Below are 18,913 nucleotides of genomic sequence, written 5' to 3'. Positions count from 1 at the left end.
TTAATAATAAGATGCTACACCAGTTGGCAACTCGTATAGGTAAATATGATCTCTCCATTGTTTCTGCCTTAGTGTCACCACTTCTGGATCTGCCTCCCACTGACAAGACCTCAATAAAGGTCGAAACCGGTCTGGGTAGTGGCTCTTCTCCTAATGTATAGCATTATACATGTCTGCAAGGAGATGTGCTTTGCATGGTGGGAGATGCTGAGACAAGGAGTGATGAAAGCTTGGTCCACCTTTGCTACAAGTTGCCAACAGAACCTTGCCTCAGTCTTGAAGATATTTTCAGGTGCAAACTTTGTTTGCTTACACTTGGATAAAGGATTAAACTAAATTTATTATAGTCTAACCAAGTGCAAAATAAACTTCCAGCAAGAAACTAAAGTTTCAGATGTTTTATGCATAAAGAATAATAACCATTAAATTATACGATTGAAAGGAAGTTTTGCACATTAAAGTGCTTTTCTTGCAATGATCTGAAGAAAATCACTGCTTGTGTGGTTAAGTTAAAGTAATTTTATACTGAATTAGCTTTGCATTAGGAACAGCCATCTAATAATGGATTGGTCCGCCTCTCTGTGCATCATGACTTGCAGACAGCTGGGAACAGATTCCACAAGGTATCGAACATCACCCATGCATAATTTGACCCATGTCTCTTGCAGTAACTGTTCATGCTCATTTCATGGAGGAGGAGGATCAGCAGTTCTCACACCCCAATTCTAGCATACCCCCACACATGTTCAATTGGGTTACAGTCAGGAGAGTTTGGGGACAAAGTCTCCAAATGTGACGAATTCCTTGTAGTGTTCCTCCAACAATGCAGTAGCTGTACAAGTCCGATGACAAGGTATGTTGTCCTGTTGAAAGATGGCACTGTGGTTGGGGCAGATCTCCTGCAGACATGGGTGGAGATTGTCAGCTAACAGGTCCCTTCACCATTCAGTGTTTGTGGGATGATAACCACCAAAGCTTCCCAGATCATAACACTACCTCAACCGGCCTGTTGAATCCTCTAACTGTGCAACCATGGGATAAGGCTACATGCTGTTTATGCCAAATGTGAACCCAGCCATCAGCATGGTGCAGCAGGAAACGGTACTCATCACTTCAGATGACCTTCTCCCATCTGTTAAGGATCTTGTGCCGATGTTCATTGGCCAATGCGAAGTGTTGTTAGCAATACCTGGCTGTCATCACTGTTACTCTTGTTGGTCTCCGGCTGTGGAACCCCAGGTGAAGCAAGGTATAGCATATGGTGCATGTGGAAATGGGTTGAACTACTCCGCAGTTGTACTGGTGTGTGTGAACTGTGTGACTATCGCATGTCATTGCTGATATATCAGTCGTGACACCCAACATTCAGCTCTACGATCAACCACACATGGCTGACCAATGTGATCCCTTCCGCAGGATGTCTGTTCATAGTTAATCCAGTCCTGGTACATCTTTGATACAGTAGTATGGGAGGAACCAACAAGTGTGGCTGTTTCTGAAATACTGGCACTTTCCTCTTTGGGCCCAAACTTCTTCCCTGCAGTAAAATTGGCTTATGTTGGCATATTTCCCTATTACTGGCAAACATTTACTGATTATGCACAGAGGATAGGTGTGCCGATTTATAGTAGCCGCACATGACGTTGATATGTGGTACTTTATTATCGTGGCAAATATGTAAATCAGGGGAAGAGGGTGTTCCTAATGCAAAGCTAATTCAGTGTATAAACTTAATCATGTGGTGCTATCATAGCATTCTGTACATCCTTTGAGGATATATATATCATGAATTTGATGCTGAATCTATTTCCAATATGGCAAAATATATGGAACACAGTAATAGTTAATGGTGAGTGTGCTCATTGTGCTCAAAATCTGGTTTGGACTTTTCAGTAGTTTGTACAGCAGGCACGTTGTAATGGTGTTTGTTATAGTGCAGATCAACTGTGCACAAAGAATTTTTCCGCCTGGTTTTCAGTGTATAATTCCTGATATGCTACCATTTTGTTCAACAGTAACTAATATGCTAGAGGTTTGCAATAATGACACATGAAGGTTAGAGACTTAAGTATTTGATTTTCCTAATGGAAAGGAGGGCTGAGGTTTCCAACTATTAAGTACTTTTTTTTTTTTTTTGCACTATTATCAATTAGTCTGCTATATATTTGTAACAAAAATTCAAACACAAAAGATTTATATCAAATAATATACTGTATATCTTCCAAAGTTCAAATTTTTTCCACAATGATAGGTAAGTCAGTGTTCAATTTTTTGTGGGCAAGATAAATAATTTCATAAATAATTTGTGGTATCTAATAACTAATTTTCAATTATTAAATGAAAGTGTAATTAATAATTATTACTTTTATAACCAAATAGCAAAACAATTTTTGCCTTTTAAATCTAAAGGGTTTTGAATGTGACAGCAAATACATACATTACATTACTTACTAGAACACATATTCATACATGAGAAGTGCTATGGTAGTACAGTTACACCCCAGAGTTACATAACGTGACTTACGTAAATTTGCAGTTACATAATAAATCTACTAGCGTGTATGAACACATTTGTGGCTTTGCGCAGGTGCATCTTTGACAGCCTTATTGCAGTAGAGTAGCAGATGCCTTGCACAGTTAGCTCAGTCACTTGTTATCATTGCTAGTATCCTTGTTTTTTACCCTTAAAATGGAATTTAAATGCAAAACTGAATGCGCTGGTAATAAATCTAAAAAACAAAGGTCTGCAATTACTTTAGAAGAAAATTTTTAAATAATTCATATGTATGAAGGTGGGAAAATTCTATCAACAATAGCTCAGGAAATAAATCAACCTATTTTGACAGTGAATACAATAGTGAAGGATAAAGTTCGCATTGTTGAAAGCACGAAAGGTGCAGTAGCGTTGAAGGGCACAGTTATTACCAAGAAGAGGCTGGGCCCGATATCAGAGATAGAGAAATTGTTGTCTCACTCAATCCATGATCTGGCACAGAAGCAGATACTGAAGTTTACTGATTTTCCAGGAAAAGGCTATTTGAAAAGTGAATATTTCAGTTTGTTTTTATATTCTTTTATATTATGTATTTTTCATACTTTTATATTATGTACTTTTCATATTATTTTTCATATTGTAAATATTTCATATTTACAGTATGTATATTATTCAAATACAACTGATAATTTTTTTTTATAATTGAATTTTTTTTAATCACCCCAAAAATGAAAAATATTAAAAATGGAAAATATCTGATTAATGGCAAAAAAATTAATGTAAGACAGCAGTATGAGGTCATTGAACATTTTATTTATGTATGTAATTTATAAATTCGACTTACGTAGAATTTGAGTTACTAAAGGTTTCGAAACGCATTACTTATGTAACTCAGGGTGTAAATGTATTGCACTAGTTAAAACATGACATGACAATCTGTTTGTTATTAGCACTTTTCAGGGAATAACTGGGCCTGATGGCTTTGAAGCAATGGTTTTATCAGACTAGACAGAAAACTAAGGATAAAATCTCTCAACATCAGGAAATCTTTTGCTGTAATTTTCCCTATAAATTTTCATAATACAGTGGTGCATAAATCATAATTATAGACCTTAAATAATTATAACTGAATAATTTGACTAAATTGTTATACATATTTACAGATGAAATAAAAAGGAATAAGCCATCCATTAAATCATTTTAAAATAAATAAAAATACAAACATTACATTGTTTTCCAATCCTTCAATTTGTTTAATCCCATTGTGACTCAAATACAGATGTTCCAGATTAATATTTCTCATTAATCCTTCTAACTTTTCAATTCTGTTACTCTGCAAAACAACAGTATACTACATTATATAGAAATAGTACTACTAATTGTAATAATATACACTATACTAAGCATAGGCTATAATGTTTCAGATCAAATTATCACCAGCTTTATTTAATGATACAACTAGAATTTTTTCCACTGAAGCAAACTTATGAAATATAAGCTGCTAGAATTTGAAACCAGTATTACAAATTCCAAGGTGGGGGGGGGGGGGGGGGTAAATAATATTTACATACAAGAAACAAGAGAAACTCTTGTTTCTTGAAAAAAGAGTTTGGCAAACTAGAATGGCAATTGTTGTTGTTCTAGGAATGTTTATATAACAATAATAATATTTAATAATAAGTTCCTGAGGTAATTTGAGCTGATTTACTTGAGCTATCTAAACAAAAACTTAAGAAATTGTATATTTCAGAAACACAGAAACTGTATAGTTAGTAAAAATTTTAAGGTGACTCCTGTTGTTTTGATCTTTTATGACACAACAGCATCTGAAACTATATGTGATAAAATGATATACAAGTAACCCTTATACAACATGGTTTTGATATAACGTGGTCTACAAATTGTAGTAACCCTTTATCTTTTCATATATTTTTCACCGCGCGACTTAAAAATCAAATTTTATCTTCGTTAAATTTGTGTCTACCAGTATCGCGCATGTAGTTATAAGCAGTGAATTTATATTAAGGGAAATACTCTTTAGCATGCATGCACTTTTTTTTTTTTGTAGCGTCAATTGTTAAGGGGAAAAAAACAACATTGAAAAGAAAATTTATTTCTCCCGAAGAAAAAATTTAAATCTTGGATCGGTTGGAAAATGGAGAAAAAACAGGAGTTGTTGCAAGGACTTTGAATTTAAATGAATCAACAATTCGAACAATCAAACAAAATGAACATACAATCCGAGAAAGTGTTATTGCTGGGTCAATGGTAAATGCAAAGCGTGTTGCTCGTGTATGCGATATTCTAATAGAAAAAATGGAGAAATCTCTAATGATATGGATAGAAGATTGCACTCAAAATAAAATTCCTTTGGAAGGAAATCTTATTAAACAAAAAGCTCTCAAAGTTTATAAACATTTAAAAGAACTTGATCAAGATTCTTCAGAAGAAAGCTCTCAGCATGGATTTTGTGAGAATAAGGGTTGGTTCAAAAATAAACTTTAAAAACCAGTTTTCTTTGAATAATCTTAAAATCCAAGGAGAATCAGCATTAGCAGACGTAGAAGCTGCCTGGAAATACCCAGCAGAACTTTTAAAAATCATCGAAGAAGGTGGTTATAGTGCAGATCAGGTGTTCAATGTGGATGAATCCGGGTTATATTGGAAAAAAAATGCCAAAACACACCTATATTTAGAAAAATGAAAGATCAGCTCCTGGATTCAAAGTTTCCAAAGATGGAATTACTTTACTGTTTTGTAATAATGCATCAGATGATTACATGACAAAACCAATATTTATTAACCAATCCTCAAATCCTCGTGCTATGAAAGGGCTCGACAAGTACACCCTACCTGTTTATTGGCAGGCCAACAAAAACGCATGGGTTACAGCTAGCATGTTTGAAAATTGGTTTTTCAAGTGTTTTGTACCCGATGTAGAAAGTTACACAAAGAAAAAGAATATTGACTTCAAAATTCTACTAATTTCAGATAACCAGGCCATCAAACAAATTTAAGAGAATATTAAAATAACGTTTTTGCCACCTAATACTACTTCACTTATTCAACCACTCAACCAAGGAATAATATCAACATTTAAGTCATATTATATTCGTCGATTCCAATTCATTTTGGAAAAAATGGAATCTAATCCAAACATGACACTGCTTCAAGCGTGGAAAGAGCTTTCGATATTGAATTGTTTGAAAATTATTTCTCTGTCCATTAAAGAATTACAACCCTCTACACTGAATGCTTGCTGGAAAAAATATGGCCTGAAGCTGTTCTGGAACAAAATTTCGTACCTCCAGTGGATCTTGAGCTAAGTTGTATAATAAAAACTTCACACACATTTTTGGTGGAGAGGGCTTTTGCAATATGGTTGAAAGTGAAATTAGTGAATTAATTGATGGGGAAACAGATTTAAATGAGGAGGAATTGGTACAATAAATGACATCAATAAATGGTATAATAAATGATGTCGAACCAAATGGCAGGGAAAGTTCTGCTGAAGATTTTGATTGTGATAAATCTGTTAAAGAAATTACAGAAGGATTGGATTTGGCAAGAAAGTTAGGAAGTTATTTTACTGATAATGATCCCTCAACGGAGTGCTCCAGGAAATTCACGAGACAACTAGGTATTTGTTTAGCTCCATAGTGGTAAGCAAGGTCTTATTACTGACTTCTTGATAACTAAACCAGCCAAGTATGCAATGAGAATTATACAAATGATGTGCAAGAGATTTCAAGTGATGACGAGGTTCGGTCACTCGTAAATAAAGAACATCTATGAAATGTTATTTTTGAAGACAGTGATGACGATTAAAATATGCACTTTATTTTATTTTGCCTAAAATATTTGTGCATTATGTGCAATGAAATTTACGTACAATTTGTAACTTTTATAATTTTATGCTATGTATTTGTTACCTGAATTAAAAAACTTAAATAAAAAATATATTTTTGTTGGATATGTCATTGTAATTAAAAAATGAAAAACAAACAATTTTGGAACATAACCCTACTTTTTCTATATGATCTGAGTCTCGCACAATGAGATATATATAATGCAGCATTTCTATGGAACCTAACATCCGTGTTATACAAGGGTTACCTGTATATGACATGTCAAAAGATAAACGAAAACTAATTAGAATATAGTTCTAAAATGTTAAACTCTTGTATAAAGATTAATTTTTTCAAGGCAAAATTTGACTTAAGTGCCTAAGGCGTAATTAAAAAATAAATAAAAAAAACAATTTCGGAATATAACCCTACTTTTTCTATATGATCCGAGTCTCGCATAACAAGATTTATGTAACGCAGCATTTCTATCTAACCTAACATCCGCGTTATACAAGGGTTACCTGTATGTGACATGTCAAAAGATAAAAGAAAACTAATCAGAATATAGTACTAAAATGTTAAACTCTTGTATAAAGATTAATTTTTTCAAGGCAAAATTTGACTGAGTGCCTAAGGCTCAGATAAGTTACTCAAAGAAGTAAAATAACGACTGTGCTCATTAATATAACAAGACCAATCGATTAAAATATACGAATGGTTAAAGCAGATGAACAATACTCATATAGAGGACTATCATTACCCTTCAATAGGAAGGAATGTTCAAGATGAACGTGACCTGTGTGGAATTGAGCAAGGACTTCTCTAGGAACCTTGGAAAGTTTAATTTCAGGCTTAATCTGTTACAGCTTGTTCTCTCTCTCTCTCTCTCTCTCTCTCTCTCTCTCTATATATATATATATACCATGATATCTGCAACTGGGATGTTAATTTATGTCTTATAATCCCTGCAATACATGTAAGTGACAGACAGATGGTCTTTTAGGGAAAGAGCTGTCCTAGTTGCCAGCATTATTTTCCTTGATCCTGATGTAGCCTGGGATATAGCACTGATTACTGTCTAGATGGAGGCTCGTGGGTAAAAAAATGGACGTTGTTGATATACCAAATCTTTAAAATTCCTGGAGCTTCTTAATTTGATATAAATTGGTAGCATTTAAATTGTATAACATTTAATGTAAACTCGATTACATGCAGCTCAGCATTATAGCTGGTACATTCCACAAGATATTATTAGATATTATATTGTCTGGAAAAACAGCAATAAATCCAACTAAAGATTTTGATTAATTTGTACAGGCTGGTACAAATTATAGTATTCTGCTCTTAAGAGCTGTTAGTAGGAAGAGAATTGGAATGGAATATTTAACCAATCTGCATAAGGAGAAGTTGCATGATAGACTCCAGCTGTGGAACAATGGTAGGATAGTTATTGGAATAACGTCTAGAATTTGTGGTAATGCTTTCATTTGTACACTAAAGGGAATAAGATAGTCTGACAGAGGTTGTACAACATATTATTTATGGTATGAATTAACTTGAAAAACACTAAGCAAAAATTGTTTAATTCTACTATTTTCCTATGTTCTGTGGTACTTCACCAGGAATAAAACATTTTAATTTGATAAACTTATAGTATACAACTATGGGCATGCAAGTTACCTATATAGTGCAGTTTTATTGATTTCAAACAAGCATTTGATTCCATTAACAGGAACCAATGATAAATTCAGAACTATAAATATTTAGTACAAATTATTATAAATATATCAAAGCAACTGTCAAATTTAATAAAATAAAAACAGACAAATTCAAAGCAGAAAAAGGAGTCATGCAAGGCTTCCCACTTTCACACCAAATTTATTTACTATCATGAAAAAATATGCAAATCAATAGCTGAAGAACCAGGTCTACAAATAAATGCCATGAATATCAATGCCATTAAATATGCAGATGATTTTATTATTCTTGCAAAATCTAAAACACAATTCGAAATAACAATAAAAATTTTAAACGAAGAGTGAAAAAACCTTTGGAATGAAAATCTATCTAAGCAAAGCTAAAACAATGAAAATAGGAAGAGATGAGAAAAAATATCGATAAAATTAGAAAACCATACACTTGAACAAGTAAAGCAACTTGCATATCTTGGCAGTCTCGGTGTTCACAACCTAACAACACAGAAACAGTAAAATGCAGACTTAAAGGATGGTCTAATATGAATAAATTAAACACAATATGGAAAAATAATAGCATTTCAAAACGCCTCGAACTAAAACTCCATAAAACCATTATTGTACCTATAACAATGTATGGAGCTGAGAAATGGACAATCAGAAAGAAATACAGAAATCAGATATTGCAAATGAAATGCTTAAGAAAAATAAATAAGACTCACTGGTCAGAACACAAAACAAATGAGCAAGTTGAATACAAATTAAACTATAGAGAAGATATAGCTATAATTCTTAAACAGCAATTAAGATGGTTTGGACACCTCCAGAGAATGTCCTTTCAAAGTTTACAAAATACAGTACTAAATGGATTCACTGGAGGAAGACAATCAAGAGGCAGACCAAAAATAACTTAGCTACAGTCTTTGAAGGAAAAGAGTATAAAAAGGTGTAGAAAATTCATGCAAAACCAGGTTTTAAACACACACACACACACACACACACACACACACACACACACACACACACACACACACACACACACACACACACACACACACACAATAAATTAAACTAATATGTACGTAATGTATACAAGATGTAAAACATTAATACAGTAAAAACTCGATATAACGGACTAATTCAGGCAAGGGGCGTCCATTAAATTAGAAAGTCTGTTATATAATAAAGTAGATTTTCGGAATGTATATGTTAAAAAATTGACAAATTAGCTAATTGACATGTTTTTACTTATGTAGAAACTTTTACGTAATTAAAATTAAGTACCGTATCTATGAAAAGTTTTCTATATGTATTATTGCTTATAACCTCACCATGGTTTTGAGACTCTAAAAAACAAGTCTGCGATCTGTAGCGAAATAAATAAACAAACATTTTTCTGAAAATAAGCTTTAATTATATTTAAATAAACAATGTTTCACATGTGACATATGGACCGGAAATTTTGTCCGTTAAATCGTGGGTTTACTGTACTTCATAAAAATTTAAAAACTGGGGTGAATGCATAAATCTGATTAAATCTGCCTGAGTGCAGACAGAAACTAATTAAAATAATGACTGTATTCATTGGTGAAACAATGGCTGGCGATAAAAATATAAATGACGGTTAGTCATGTGTCACATAACTCACATAGGCATACTGTCACCCCTTAACAGGAAAGGGTGTAAGAAGAATATGACCTGTGAGCCGAGCAAGAACAACTTCTTCATGGTCCTTGCATAGACTAGACTGCCAAGATTTAATTTCAGACCTGATTTAATAGAGCTTATTATTGTTCTCTCTAGTCCATGACTACCACCACTGGGATAGAGGTCTGTCTTTGGGTCTGCCTGAAATCAGTGCATGAGACAGGTAGGTGGTGGAAACTTGAGAAACAAGCTGAACTCCAGATGCAGCCTTATTTCCTTTAATCCTAATGCAGCTTGGATCCAACAGAAGTGTATATTCAAATGTAGCTTCCATAATTGAGAAAGGACATGTTGGATTTGAGAGCAAGCCCTGATGTTTCTGCAGCTCTGGACATCTTATTGTCAGTAGGGAAATCCATGAATCTGTATATGTTAAGCACTTTTGGTAGAGTTGCAATCTTATGCATTTTAATGCAAGCTCTATAGCATAGATCTGGTGGGATCAGATATTATGCTGTCTGGGAAGACAGCAGAAGCTCTCACTAGGATCTCTAGTCCTATGGGATTTTGAACCATCAGTGTAAAGAGGCACAAAACCAGAGTATAGAGTATTTGATTCTACAAGCTTGAAAGAACTGCTGGTATACAAGGGAAGGATGGGAGGATCTAGGTAGCCTGCAGAAAATAAAGCTACATCATGGTATGTATGAAGGCCACTGTGGAAGTGTATGTGCTCTGATGTTTACCCAAATATCTTATATAAATATAAATATCTTAAATAAATATCCTATATACCAAATATCTAAAAATATCTTATATACTAAATATCTAAAAGAGCTTTTATTTGCAAACTCAAGAATCATAGGGTAGTCTGATGAGTTGTACAGATTCTTCCAACATGGATAAAACCCAGTATTATGGAATGGTCTGGCAGGGATTTTATTTCTGCAGTGTATAACAGAGACAGCTGTTGACATCAAAGGGACAAAGGTGGTTCTTATTTGCCTCAGTACACAGATTATGAATCTCTGAATGCTCCATTTGCAATTCATATGGTTTGATAGTGAACAGGGTTCAGCCATCACAGAGCCTCTCTCTGGCAGATGCATAGACTTGGGCCTCATAATCAAGTTTATCTAATCAGTAATGATACAATCAAAGCAAAGAACATCTGTTAGCACCCAAAGAGGTGGAAGATAAGGTGCAAAGGATGTTCAGTGTTTTACAGCACTTATCTTGCAACCGACATATGTGAGGGAGGAAACTGAGTTTGGCATATATATGAGCCTCAAGAACTTGGCTACTGGTGCAACTGGAATTAAAGTTTGTGCTCGTCTGTGTTCTGGATCAGGATGAAGATCATGTCTGCAGAAAACACGTACACAAACTTCTGCTGTGAACATCTGATCCCATTTGCAAGCAGTGATTTTGAAGGATATTCAATGGCTTGCTGCAGTAGTCTTTTTATTACCTTTACATTACATGAATGACAAAAGATGGTAAAGTCATCCACACACAGGGCATTACTTAAAGTTAGAAGAAGTTTTACAGTTACTGAGTTAACCTTGATTGCAAAAAGTGGGACACTTAAAACAGAACTTTATGGAACTTCCTCCTATTGGGTATACAGTCAGGGGAGAGTGGTTCCCACTTGAAAGACTCAGTAGGATGAAAAGAGGGAGATTCCCTCTGAGAACAAAACTATGTAAATCTTTCAATATTCCAAATCTCTCCAGAGTGTATACCCAATAGGAGGAAGTTCCATAAAGTTACATTTTAAAATGTCCCACTTTTGGTATGGTATGTATATATGGCATGTATTTTCCATATAAGAAAGCAGCTCTAACAGATACTTCTAGCAAGACTGGATGACCAGTAGTAAAATGATATTTGCAGAAGCCAGATTATTTTTTGAGTGCTTAAGGGTCAAAGCTGCATAACTGAGAGGAGACCTCCACAAAGCCTTTAAAGGAATGCGGAGAACGGACCAGGGCTTTTTAGTAGTCATAACATTCAACAATTAATACGAGGTTAATCTTCTGACCTTCTCGTGGTGCACCCTGTTAGGTATCTACCTGAATACTGAATGAATGAGAATGGGCTGACAATTTGGGATTAGCAGACCAAACTGTATTCTTATTGGCTTAAACCACAATACAAAATGATGTTACAACATGACAGAATGTCATGCCAGCTGGGGTGTTGCCTGGTTAAAAAAGGTGCCAATTGTTTTCGTCAGGGGAACCAGGGCGAACAGTGAGAAGTCAGCTACTGGAACAAATCCTAAACCACACCCCAACTCAACATCACCAGAATTCAAGATCGGTACTATCAACATAAGAAGCCTGAATGGCAAAGAAACGGAACTAGCTGAGGAATTGGATCGAAGTACAGGAAGGTGGATTAATGTTAAATCGTGTCAGACAAGGATGTACATTATCCCCTCTGTTATTCATTATCTATATGGATCGCATTATGAAGGAAAGTGGTATTAAACATGACATCAAATTGGGAGATATTAATGTCAGCTCTTTGCTTTATGCAGATGATGTTATACTTCTAAGCGAATCCACTACAAGTCTGCAAGATTCCCTGACTAAATTGAATAACTCATAATAGATATGGTATGAAGGTCAGCAATAACAAGACAAAGACAATGAAAATAGGCAGAAGCACTGAAAATATCAACTGCATTGTGAATGGAGCAAGAACAAGTAAGTAAATATAGAACAAATAAAACATTTCAGCTACTTATGCACGATTTTTAGTGAGATTGGTAAATTAAATATGGAAGTAGGCAAACAGAATCAACAAACCTGGTATATAAGAAGTCAACTGAATAAATTTATATGAAATAATTGAGAAATTAGCCAAAACACTAAATTAGCTGTATACAACAGTGTCAAGTCAATTTTATCTTATCGATCTGAGAGCTGGGTTAGAAATAAACCACTTGACCAAAGATTAGAGGCCACAGATATGAGAGTCCTGAGAAAGATTAGGGGGCATGAACAGATGGCATCAATAGCAATATCATATTAAAAAATGTGTTAATAGAGCTAATCTCAGATGGTATGGTCATTTAAACAGATGGGAGAGGAAAGATTAGCAAAGCAAGTGTTCTCTGTGAGGTTGGCAGGAAAAAGACCCAGAGGAAGACCAAGATATAGGTGGATTGTAAAAAGCCTTAGAAGATAGAAATATGAGGTCTGATAATGTTGGAGTCTTGACAGGTAACAGATTGATTTGGAGGAAAATTGTGGATAGAAAGTTAGTAATGATGTAAATTTTTCATTTAGTACTATCATATCCTGTACATCCCTTGAAGGCACATGTCAGGAATTTCATGATGATAAGTCAGATTGTCTTCTGGAAAAAAATTGTTTTTCTTTAGAAATCACAAATGAAGAGTTAAAAATTTTTATCAGAATCTTACAGAAGCAGCTATTCACAGCAAATATCATAGTTTATTGGGGATTCAGGAAGCCAGTTCTAACAGAAAATTCTGTTGAAAAGGTGCAACAGTTGACCTAATGGTTGACAGATGTTGAGAGGGAGATAAGGGATACTAATGTTTTGACAAGAACCTCCTTGAGAGTATTGGCATTTAATTTTCCAGATTTTATCTTATACTTCTTTGCTCCTGGTTGATCTTGTTATAGAAGATGTGTATTGAATCTAAGATTCTTTCTGGCTGTGATGACTATGTCTTGCTCAGGCCCGAGCACATTTGAAAATAAAGGCTTGCTGTTGTGGAGTATCTACGAAAGATACTTAATCCTTTCTTCTGAGATTCCCTGGCAGCTGTGCAATCAAATGGTTACACTGATATAAGTTGTCTTCAGTTTTCCACTTGAACAGTTGGAAGAGAGAGGGTGAGCAGATGGGGAAGTCGATGGTTAGAATGTTCAGATAGGCATGTGGAAGAAGGTGTTGCATTTGGTAATTCAAGAGAGAGAGAGAGAGAGATCATTGTCGTTCTTGTTAAGCATATACTCAACAACAACACTTCCTTTGATGTTTGGTTGGTACATTTTAATCCTGATTAAAAGGGTTATATAGTAATCCAGAGAAAAATCTGTTGTGGAAGGAAGATAGATACAGCATTTACCACCAAGTTTTAGTTGGTACTCTTACAATGGCCGACTAAGACTTGGTGTTAACTGCCTCTTGCTGGCATTACGTGGGACCTGCTGGAAGAGAGTGTGGTTGTCCACTAGTATGGCAACATCTCCATGGGCAGGTTCATTCTCTGTCGTGTCCTTGTGAATGATAGTTATGTATCGTAATGCAAACTGTCAACAGGCTTCAGGTATGTTTCCTGCAGGAAGAAGCATATTGGTTTACACTTCTGCAAGAGAGCTTTGATGCTGTTGATGTTTTGTTGAAATCCACAATTCCATTATAGAAAGTTTTCATTATTTCTTTCTGGTGGTATCATCTTGCTTCTTATGTTGAGTTTTTGAGAACTGTGGATGGTTAGTATCCATTGTTTTTTCATTAGGTAAAATATCCAAGGCAATCATCAAATTGGACATTCTCAGGGGATTTGAAATAGGAAGTGATTACCACTTATCTTTGAGCAGAATAAAAATGAATTTCACAGTAAAAAGAAAAATATGTAATAACATTTAAAATGATTCAATAGTGAGCAGGAATGCACTCAGAATGTCATATATTAACATTATGGTAGATAGTGCCATCAAATAAAATAAAATACGGAAAGACAGCTCGAGTAGATAATATATAACCAGAAATGCTCAAATATGCACATGCGAACATTTCACTGCTTACAATTCAAAAGACCTGTTAAGAGACTGAAGTAGAGCTCTCTTAATACTACCCATCTGTAAAAAAGGGAAATAAAACTAAATGAGAGAATTATAGAGGAATTTAACTATTGAGTGTTCAGTTAAGATCTATGTAAGCATACTTGAAAAGAGACTAAGAAAATTGTGAATGGGACACTTGGAGAAGAAGCAGCTCGGTTTATGACAAAAAGAGGTTTCTCAAAATCATATTTTCACTTTAAATCAAACAGTTGAGAACTCATGGAAATATAACAAGAAGCTGTATTTAAGTTTTTTAAGATCTGGAAAAGGCATGTGACAATGTGCAAAAAAAGTTGTTCAAAACACTATTACGTGGCATCAATGAGACAGTATATCAAGTGATGTATTGTCTTGATTTGAGTTATGTCAGCATTTATAATTAAGAAGAAACAGGAAGATGGCATGATGTAAAATCATGCAGCTCGGTTTATGACAAAAAGAGGTTTCTCAAAATCATATTTTCACTTTAAATCAAACAGTTGAGAACTCATGGAAATATAACAAGAAGCTGTATTTAAGTTTTTTTAGATCTGGAAAAGGCATATGACAATGTGCAAAAAAAGTTGTTCAAAACACTATTACGTGGCATCAATGAGACAGTATATCAAGTGATGTATTGTCTTGATTTGAGTTATGTCAGCATTTATAATTAAGAAGAAACAGGAAGATGGCATGATGTAAAATCATAGGTAAGACAAGAGTACATACCATCTTTACTATTATTCATCATCATCATATGTGGATTATGTTATGAAGGAAAGTGACATTACACCTGATATCAAAACTGGGAATGTTAATCTAGGCAAGAACCTCGAAATCAGGTGCATCCTGAATATGGAACCTATCAAATAAGTAAAACATTTCAATTATTTATGAGAATTGAAAAGTAAATGTGGAAGTAGACAACGGAATAAGTAATTCTGGTATGGTAGGAAGTCAACTGAATAAATTTATATGGAATAAGACAAAAATTAGTCAAAACACCAAAGCTATACAAGTGTTCACACCAGTTTTAAATTATAGATATGAAAGTTCAGTTCGAAGTAAGCAAAGCAGTTGATTAAGGCTTGGAAGACCACACATGCATGCAAGTTGTGAGAAAAATTAAGAAAATGTACCCTCTGTCCAAAAAGAAAGAGAACTTTTCAAAAATAGAAGGAACTAGCGGCGCCACCTGTTGTATTTTTTTGTTGTCAAAAGCGGCAACCTTCAACAGTGTTGTGTCAACTGTTTATGACATTTAATTCATTAGAAGCAGAGTTATAGTGCCAAGAATGACAGTGTGTTTTGACAAATGGTCGGAAAATGAGTTTCAAACAGAGAGAGATGCGATTGACTTTTGTGTTAAACTTGGTAAAAGTTTTACCGAAACGCATCAAATGCTTCAAAAAGCATACGATGGTGACTGCTTATCCTGTACTCAAGTTTACGAGTGGTTTAAGCAATTTCAAATTTCATGTCGTGAGATGCTTGAGAACGACAAAAAAGCCTGGCCATCCAAAAACTGGACTGAGCGAAGTTAACATCCAAAAAGTGCATGATTTCAGCAAAGAAAACCCCAAATCATCCATGAGATTGATTGAAGATGAATTTGGGATTCCAAAATAAACTGTGCACAACATTTTGACTGAGAGTTTGGGCCTTCGTAAATTGAATTCACGATTTCTTCCCCACAAGTTGACTGACGACCAAAAAATGTATCAAATTGAACACTGCAAGGACCTCATTAAAAACTACTCGTAAGGACTCAAACTTTCTTGAAACCATTGTTACTGGTGACGAAATGTGGTGTTTTGAGTATGAGCCTGAAACAAAGCGCCAGAGTGCTGAGTGGAGACCACCAAAAGAGGGGCATCCGAAAAAAAGTAGCTTGGAGAAGTCAAAAAGTAAAGACAATGCTGATTTGTTTCTACGATTCCAAGGACATTATTCACAAAGAATTTGTTCCGCCTGGTCAAATGGTCAACGGGGAGTTTTATCTTGAAGTTTTGAAGCGATTGATAGCAAGAATTTGTCGCATACGGCACAAATATCGTGACGACCGACCGTTCATCAAAATACACTGTCACTCTTGGTATATACTGTATCAATCCCTATAACTTGGCTTCTAATGAAACAAATGTCATAAACGGTTGACACAACACTAATGAAGGTTGCTGCTTTTGACAACAAAAAGATACAACAGGTGGCGCCACTAGTTTCTTCTATTTTCGAAAAGTTAAGTTTCTTTTTGGACAGAGGGTGTAAATCAATGGAATCAGTGGTTTAGGATCAATGGAAGAATGATATTAAAAAAACAAGATGTTATGAAGAAGCAACTTGATATTATTGGTATTTATGATGTGTGAGCAAAGCTAATCTTAGGTGGTATGGTTGTTTAAATAGAATGAAAAGATTACAAAAACAAGTGATGGCAGTAATAAGAACCCAGAAGAAGACCAAGATCTACAGGGATTGATACAGTAAGAAGTGCTTTAAAACTTTGAAATACAAGATAAAACAATATTGGAGTCTTGACAGATAAGACTCATTTGGTAAGAAAAATACTAATAGGAAGTTAGTAATAATGCAATTCATGTAGTACTATCACTGTTTCCTGTACCCTCCCCCCCACCCCAAGAGTCTAATCTAATCCTGTGGCCAGCTCTTTTAAGAGGGGTTGCAGCTGATGAACAATCCTCTTCTATGCCTCTCTATCTCTTGCCCATCTTTGATGTTTTCTTTCCGTTGCAGTTGGATCTTCCTCTCCTTCCCTCCAACCATCTCCTGCAATACTATCTGGGGAGCTCTCCAGAAGAACCCCTCATCAAATGTTCAGCAAACACTATTTTACTTCTTTGGATACTAGCCATATAGTCTCTTTTCATCTTGAATCTTTTAAGAACCTCTTCATTGCTCACTCTTTCAGTCCAGCTGATATGATCTATTTTTCTCAAGCACCACATTTCAAACACATTCAATTGGTCAGTCATCGCTTTATCGATCATCCAGGACCCACATACATATGTCTCCCACGCACCAGATCACTGTCTTGGTGATTCTTACTTTTAACTGTTTGTTCAGATTTCTCTTTCCTAATATGTGGTATATTTGGAAAAATGCTGCTTTTGCTTTTTTAATTATGTTCTTAATTTCATAATTAGATCTATTGCCATCTGTTATCCAACTCCCAAGGTATTCAAAAACTTTTTACATTCTCTATTCTTTGTCTGTTCAAACTGATTTCCATCCCATTCCTCCTTTCCTTGAAATTTTCGTCACTTTTGTCTTTTGAACGTTTATTTTCATTTTATCTCTCTCTCTCTGATTTCCAATCCTGTAAAGTCTATTCAAAATTCTTTGCAAACCTTCCTCTGTTTCGTTCATAAGTACAATATCATCTGCATATCTTATATTATTTATCAAATGTCCATCTATCTTTATTCCATCCTTCAGATCTTCCAAACCCTCCTTCATCATCCATTCACCATAGACATTAAGAAGGAATGGGGACATCCCACATCCTTTCTTAAGGGGATCCATTCAGTATCCTCTCCTTCAAATCTAACCCTGGCTTCTTGAGTTTTATATATTCTGAACAACAGTCTGATAATTCTGATTTTTTCATCTATTTCTGTTTTATGCAAAATATCAAATAAAACAGAGTGATTAACATTATCGAAAGCTTTTTTCGTAATCCACAAAGCACATATATAAATCTTTATTGCACTTGATTGTTCTTTCCCCCAATATCCATAGTGTTGTAATATCTTCCCTGGTTCTCCTGAAACCAAATTGTGCTTCATTTAATTCTCTTTCTATCATCTGTTCCATTCTTCTATATATTATGTTGATTAGGACTTTTGCAATGTGGCTAATCAAGCTGATAGTTCTGTGCTCATTGCAATCCATTGTTCCTGTAGTATTGGGAACAGGAATAAAAATAGATCTTAAGAACGTCTTTAGGTATTCTATCATCCTTCAGACTTCTATTAAAGATGATGGATAGAAGTTTTATTCCTTCCTTTACCAATGCCTTCAGCAGCTCTCCTTGAATATCATCCACTCCCAGAACTTTCCTATCCTTTATTCTTTTAATGGCTGCTTCGATTTCCCATTCCTTAATTTCTGGGGTATCACCATTTTCTATCTGATCACATTCCAGATTATCTTCATCTCAATAAAGTTGTTGCATACTTCTTCTACCTTATCAATTTTTCCTCTTTTATCCTTCAAAGCACCACTTTCTGCCCTCTTCTTCCCTGAAATCCTTCTCATATCCTTTGCTGCATCATTTTCCTCTATTTCCTTGTAGACCTGATTCAGCCAGTCTTCCCTTGCCTTTTTAGCCAGAATTTTTGCTTGTTTATTGATCGCTTTATATCTGACTTGGGCTTCATCGTTGTTCTTATTCTTCCA

The 18,913-nt window shown here is 34.8% G+C and overlaps 1 protein-coding gene across 3 annotated transcripts in view; it reads right to left on the bottom strand.

Annotated features, from left to right (window-relative positions):
* sds22 (protein phosphatase 1 regulatory subunit sds22) overlaps positions 1 to 18,913 on the bottom strand; it is a 277,991-nt gene that overhangs the window by 96,633 nt on the left and 162,445 nt on the right. For all 3 annotated transcript variants that reach the window (XM_090408648.1, XM_090408649.1, XM_090408647.1), the window contains exon 8: positions 3,723 to 3,827. In XM_090408648.1, coding sequence (XP_090264774.1) covers positions 3,723 to 3,827 — 105 coding nt within the window. The remainder of the gene's footprint in view (positions 1 to 3,722; positions 3,828 to 18,913) is intronic.

Source organism: Typopeltis vanoorti, chromosome 18 (genome assembly GCF_054136105.1).
Source record: "Typopeltis vanoorti isolate ZY-2024b chromosome 18, IOZ_Tvanoo_1.0, whole genome shotgun sequence".
NCBI classification, from domain to species: Eukaryota; Metazoa; Arthropoda; class Arachnida; order Uropygi; family Thelyphonidae; genus Typopeltis; species Typopeltis vanoorti.
This window is presented reverse-complemented; position numbering and strand designations above follow the sequence as displayed.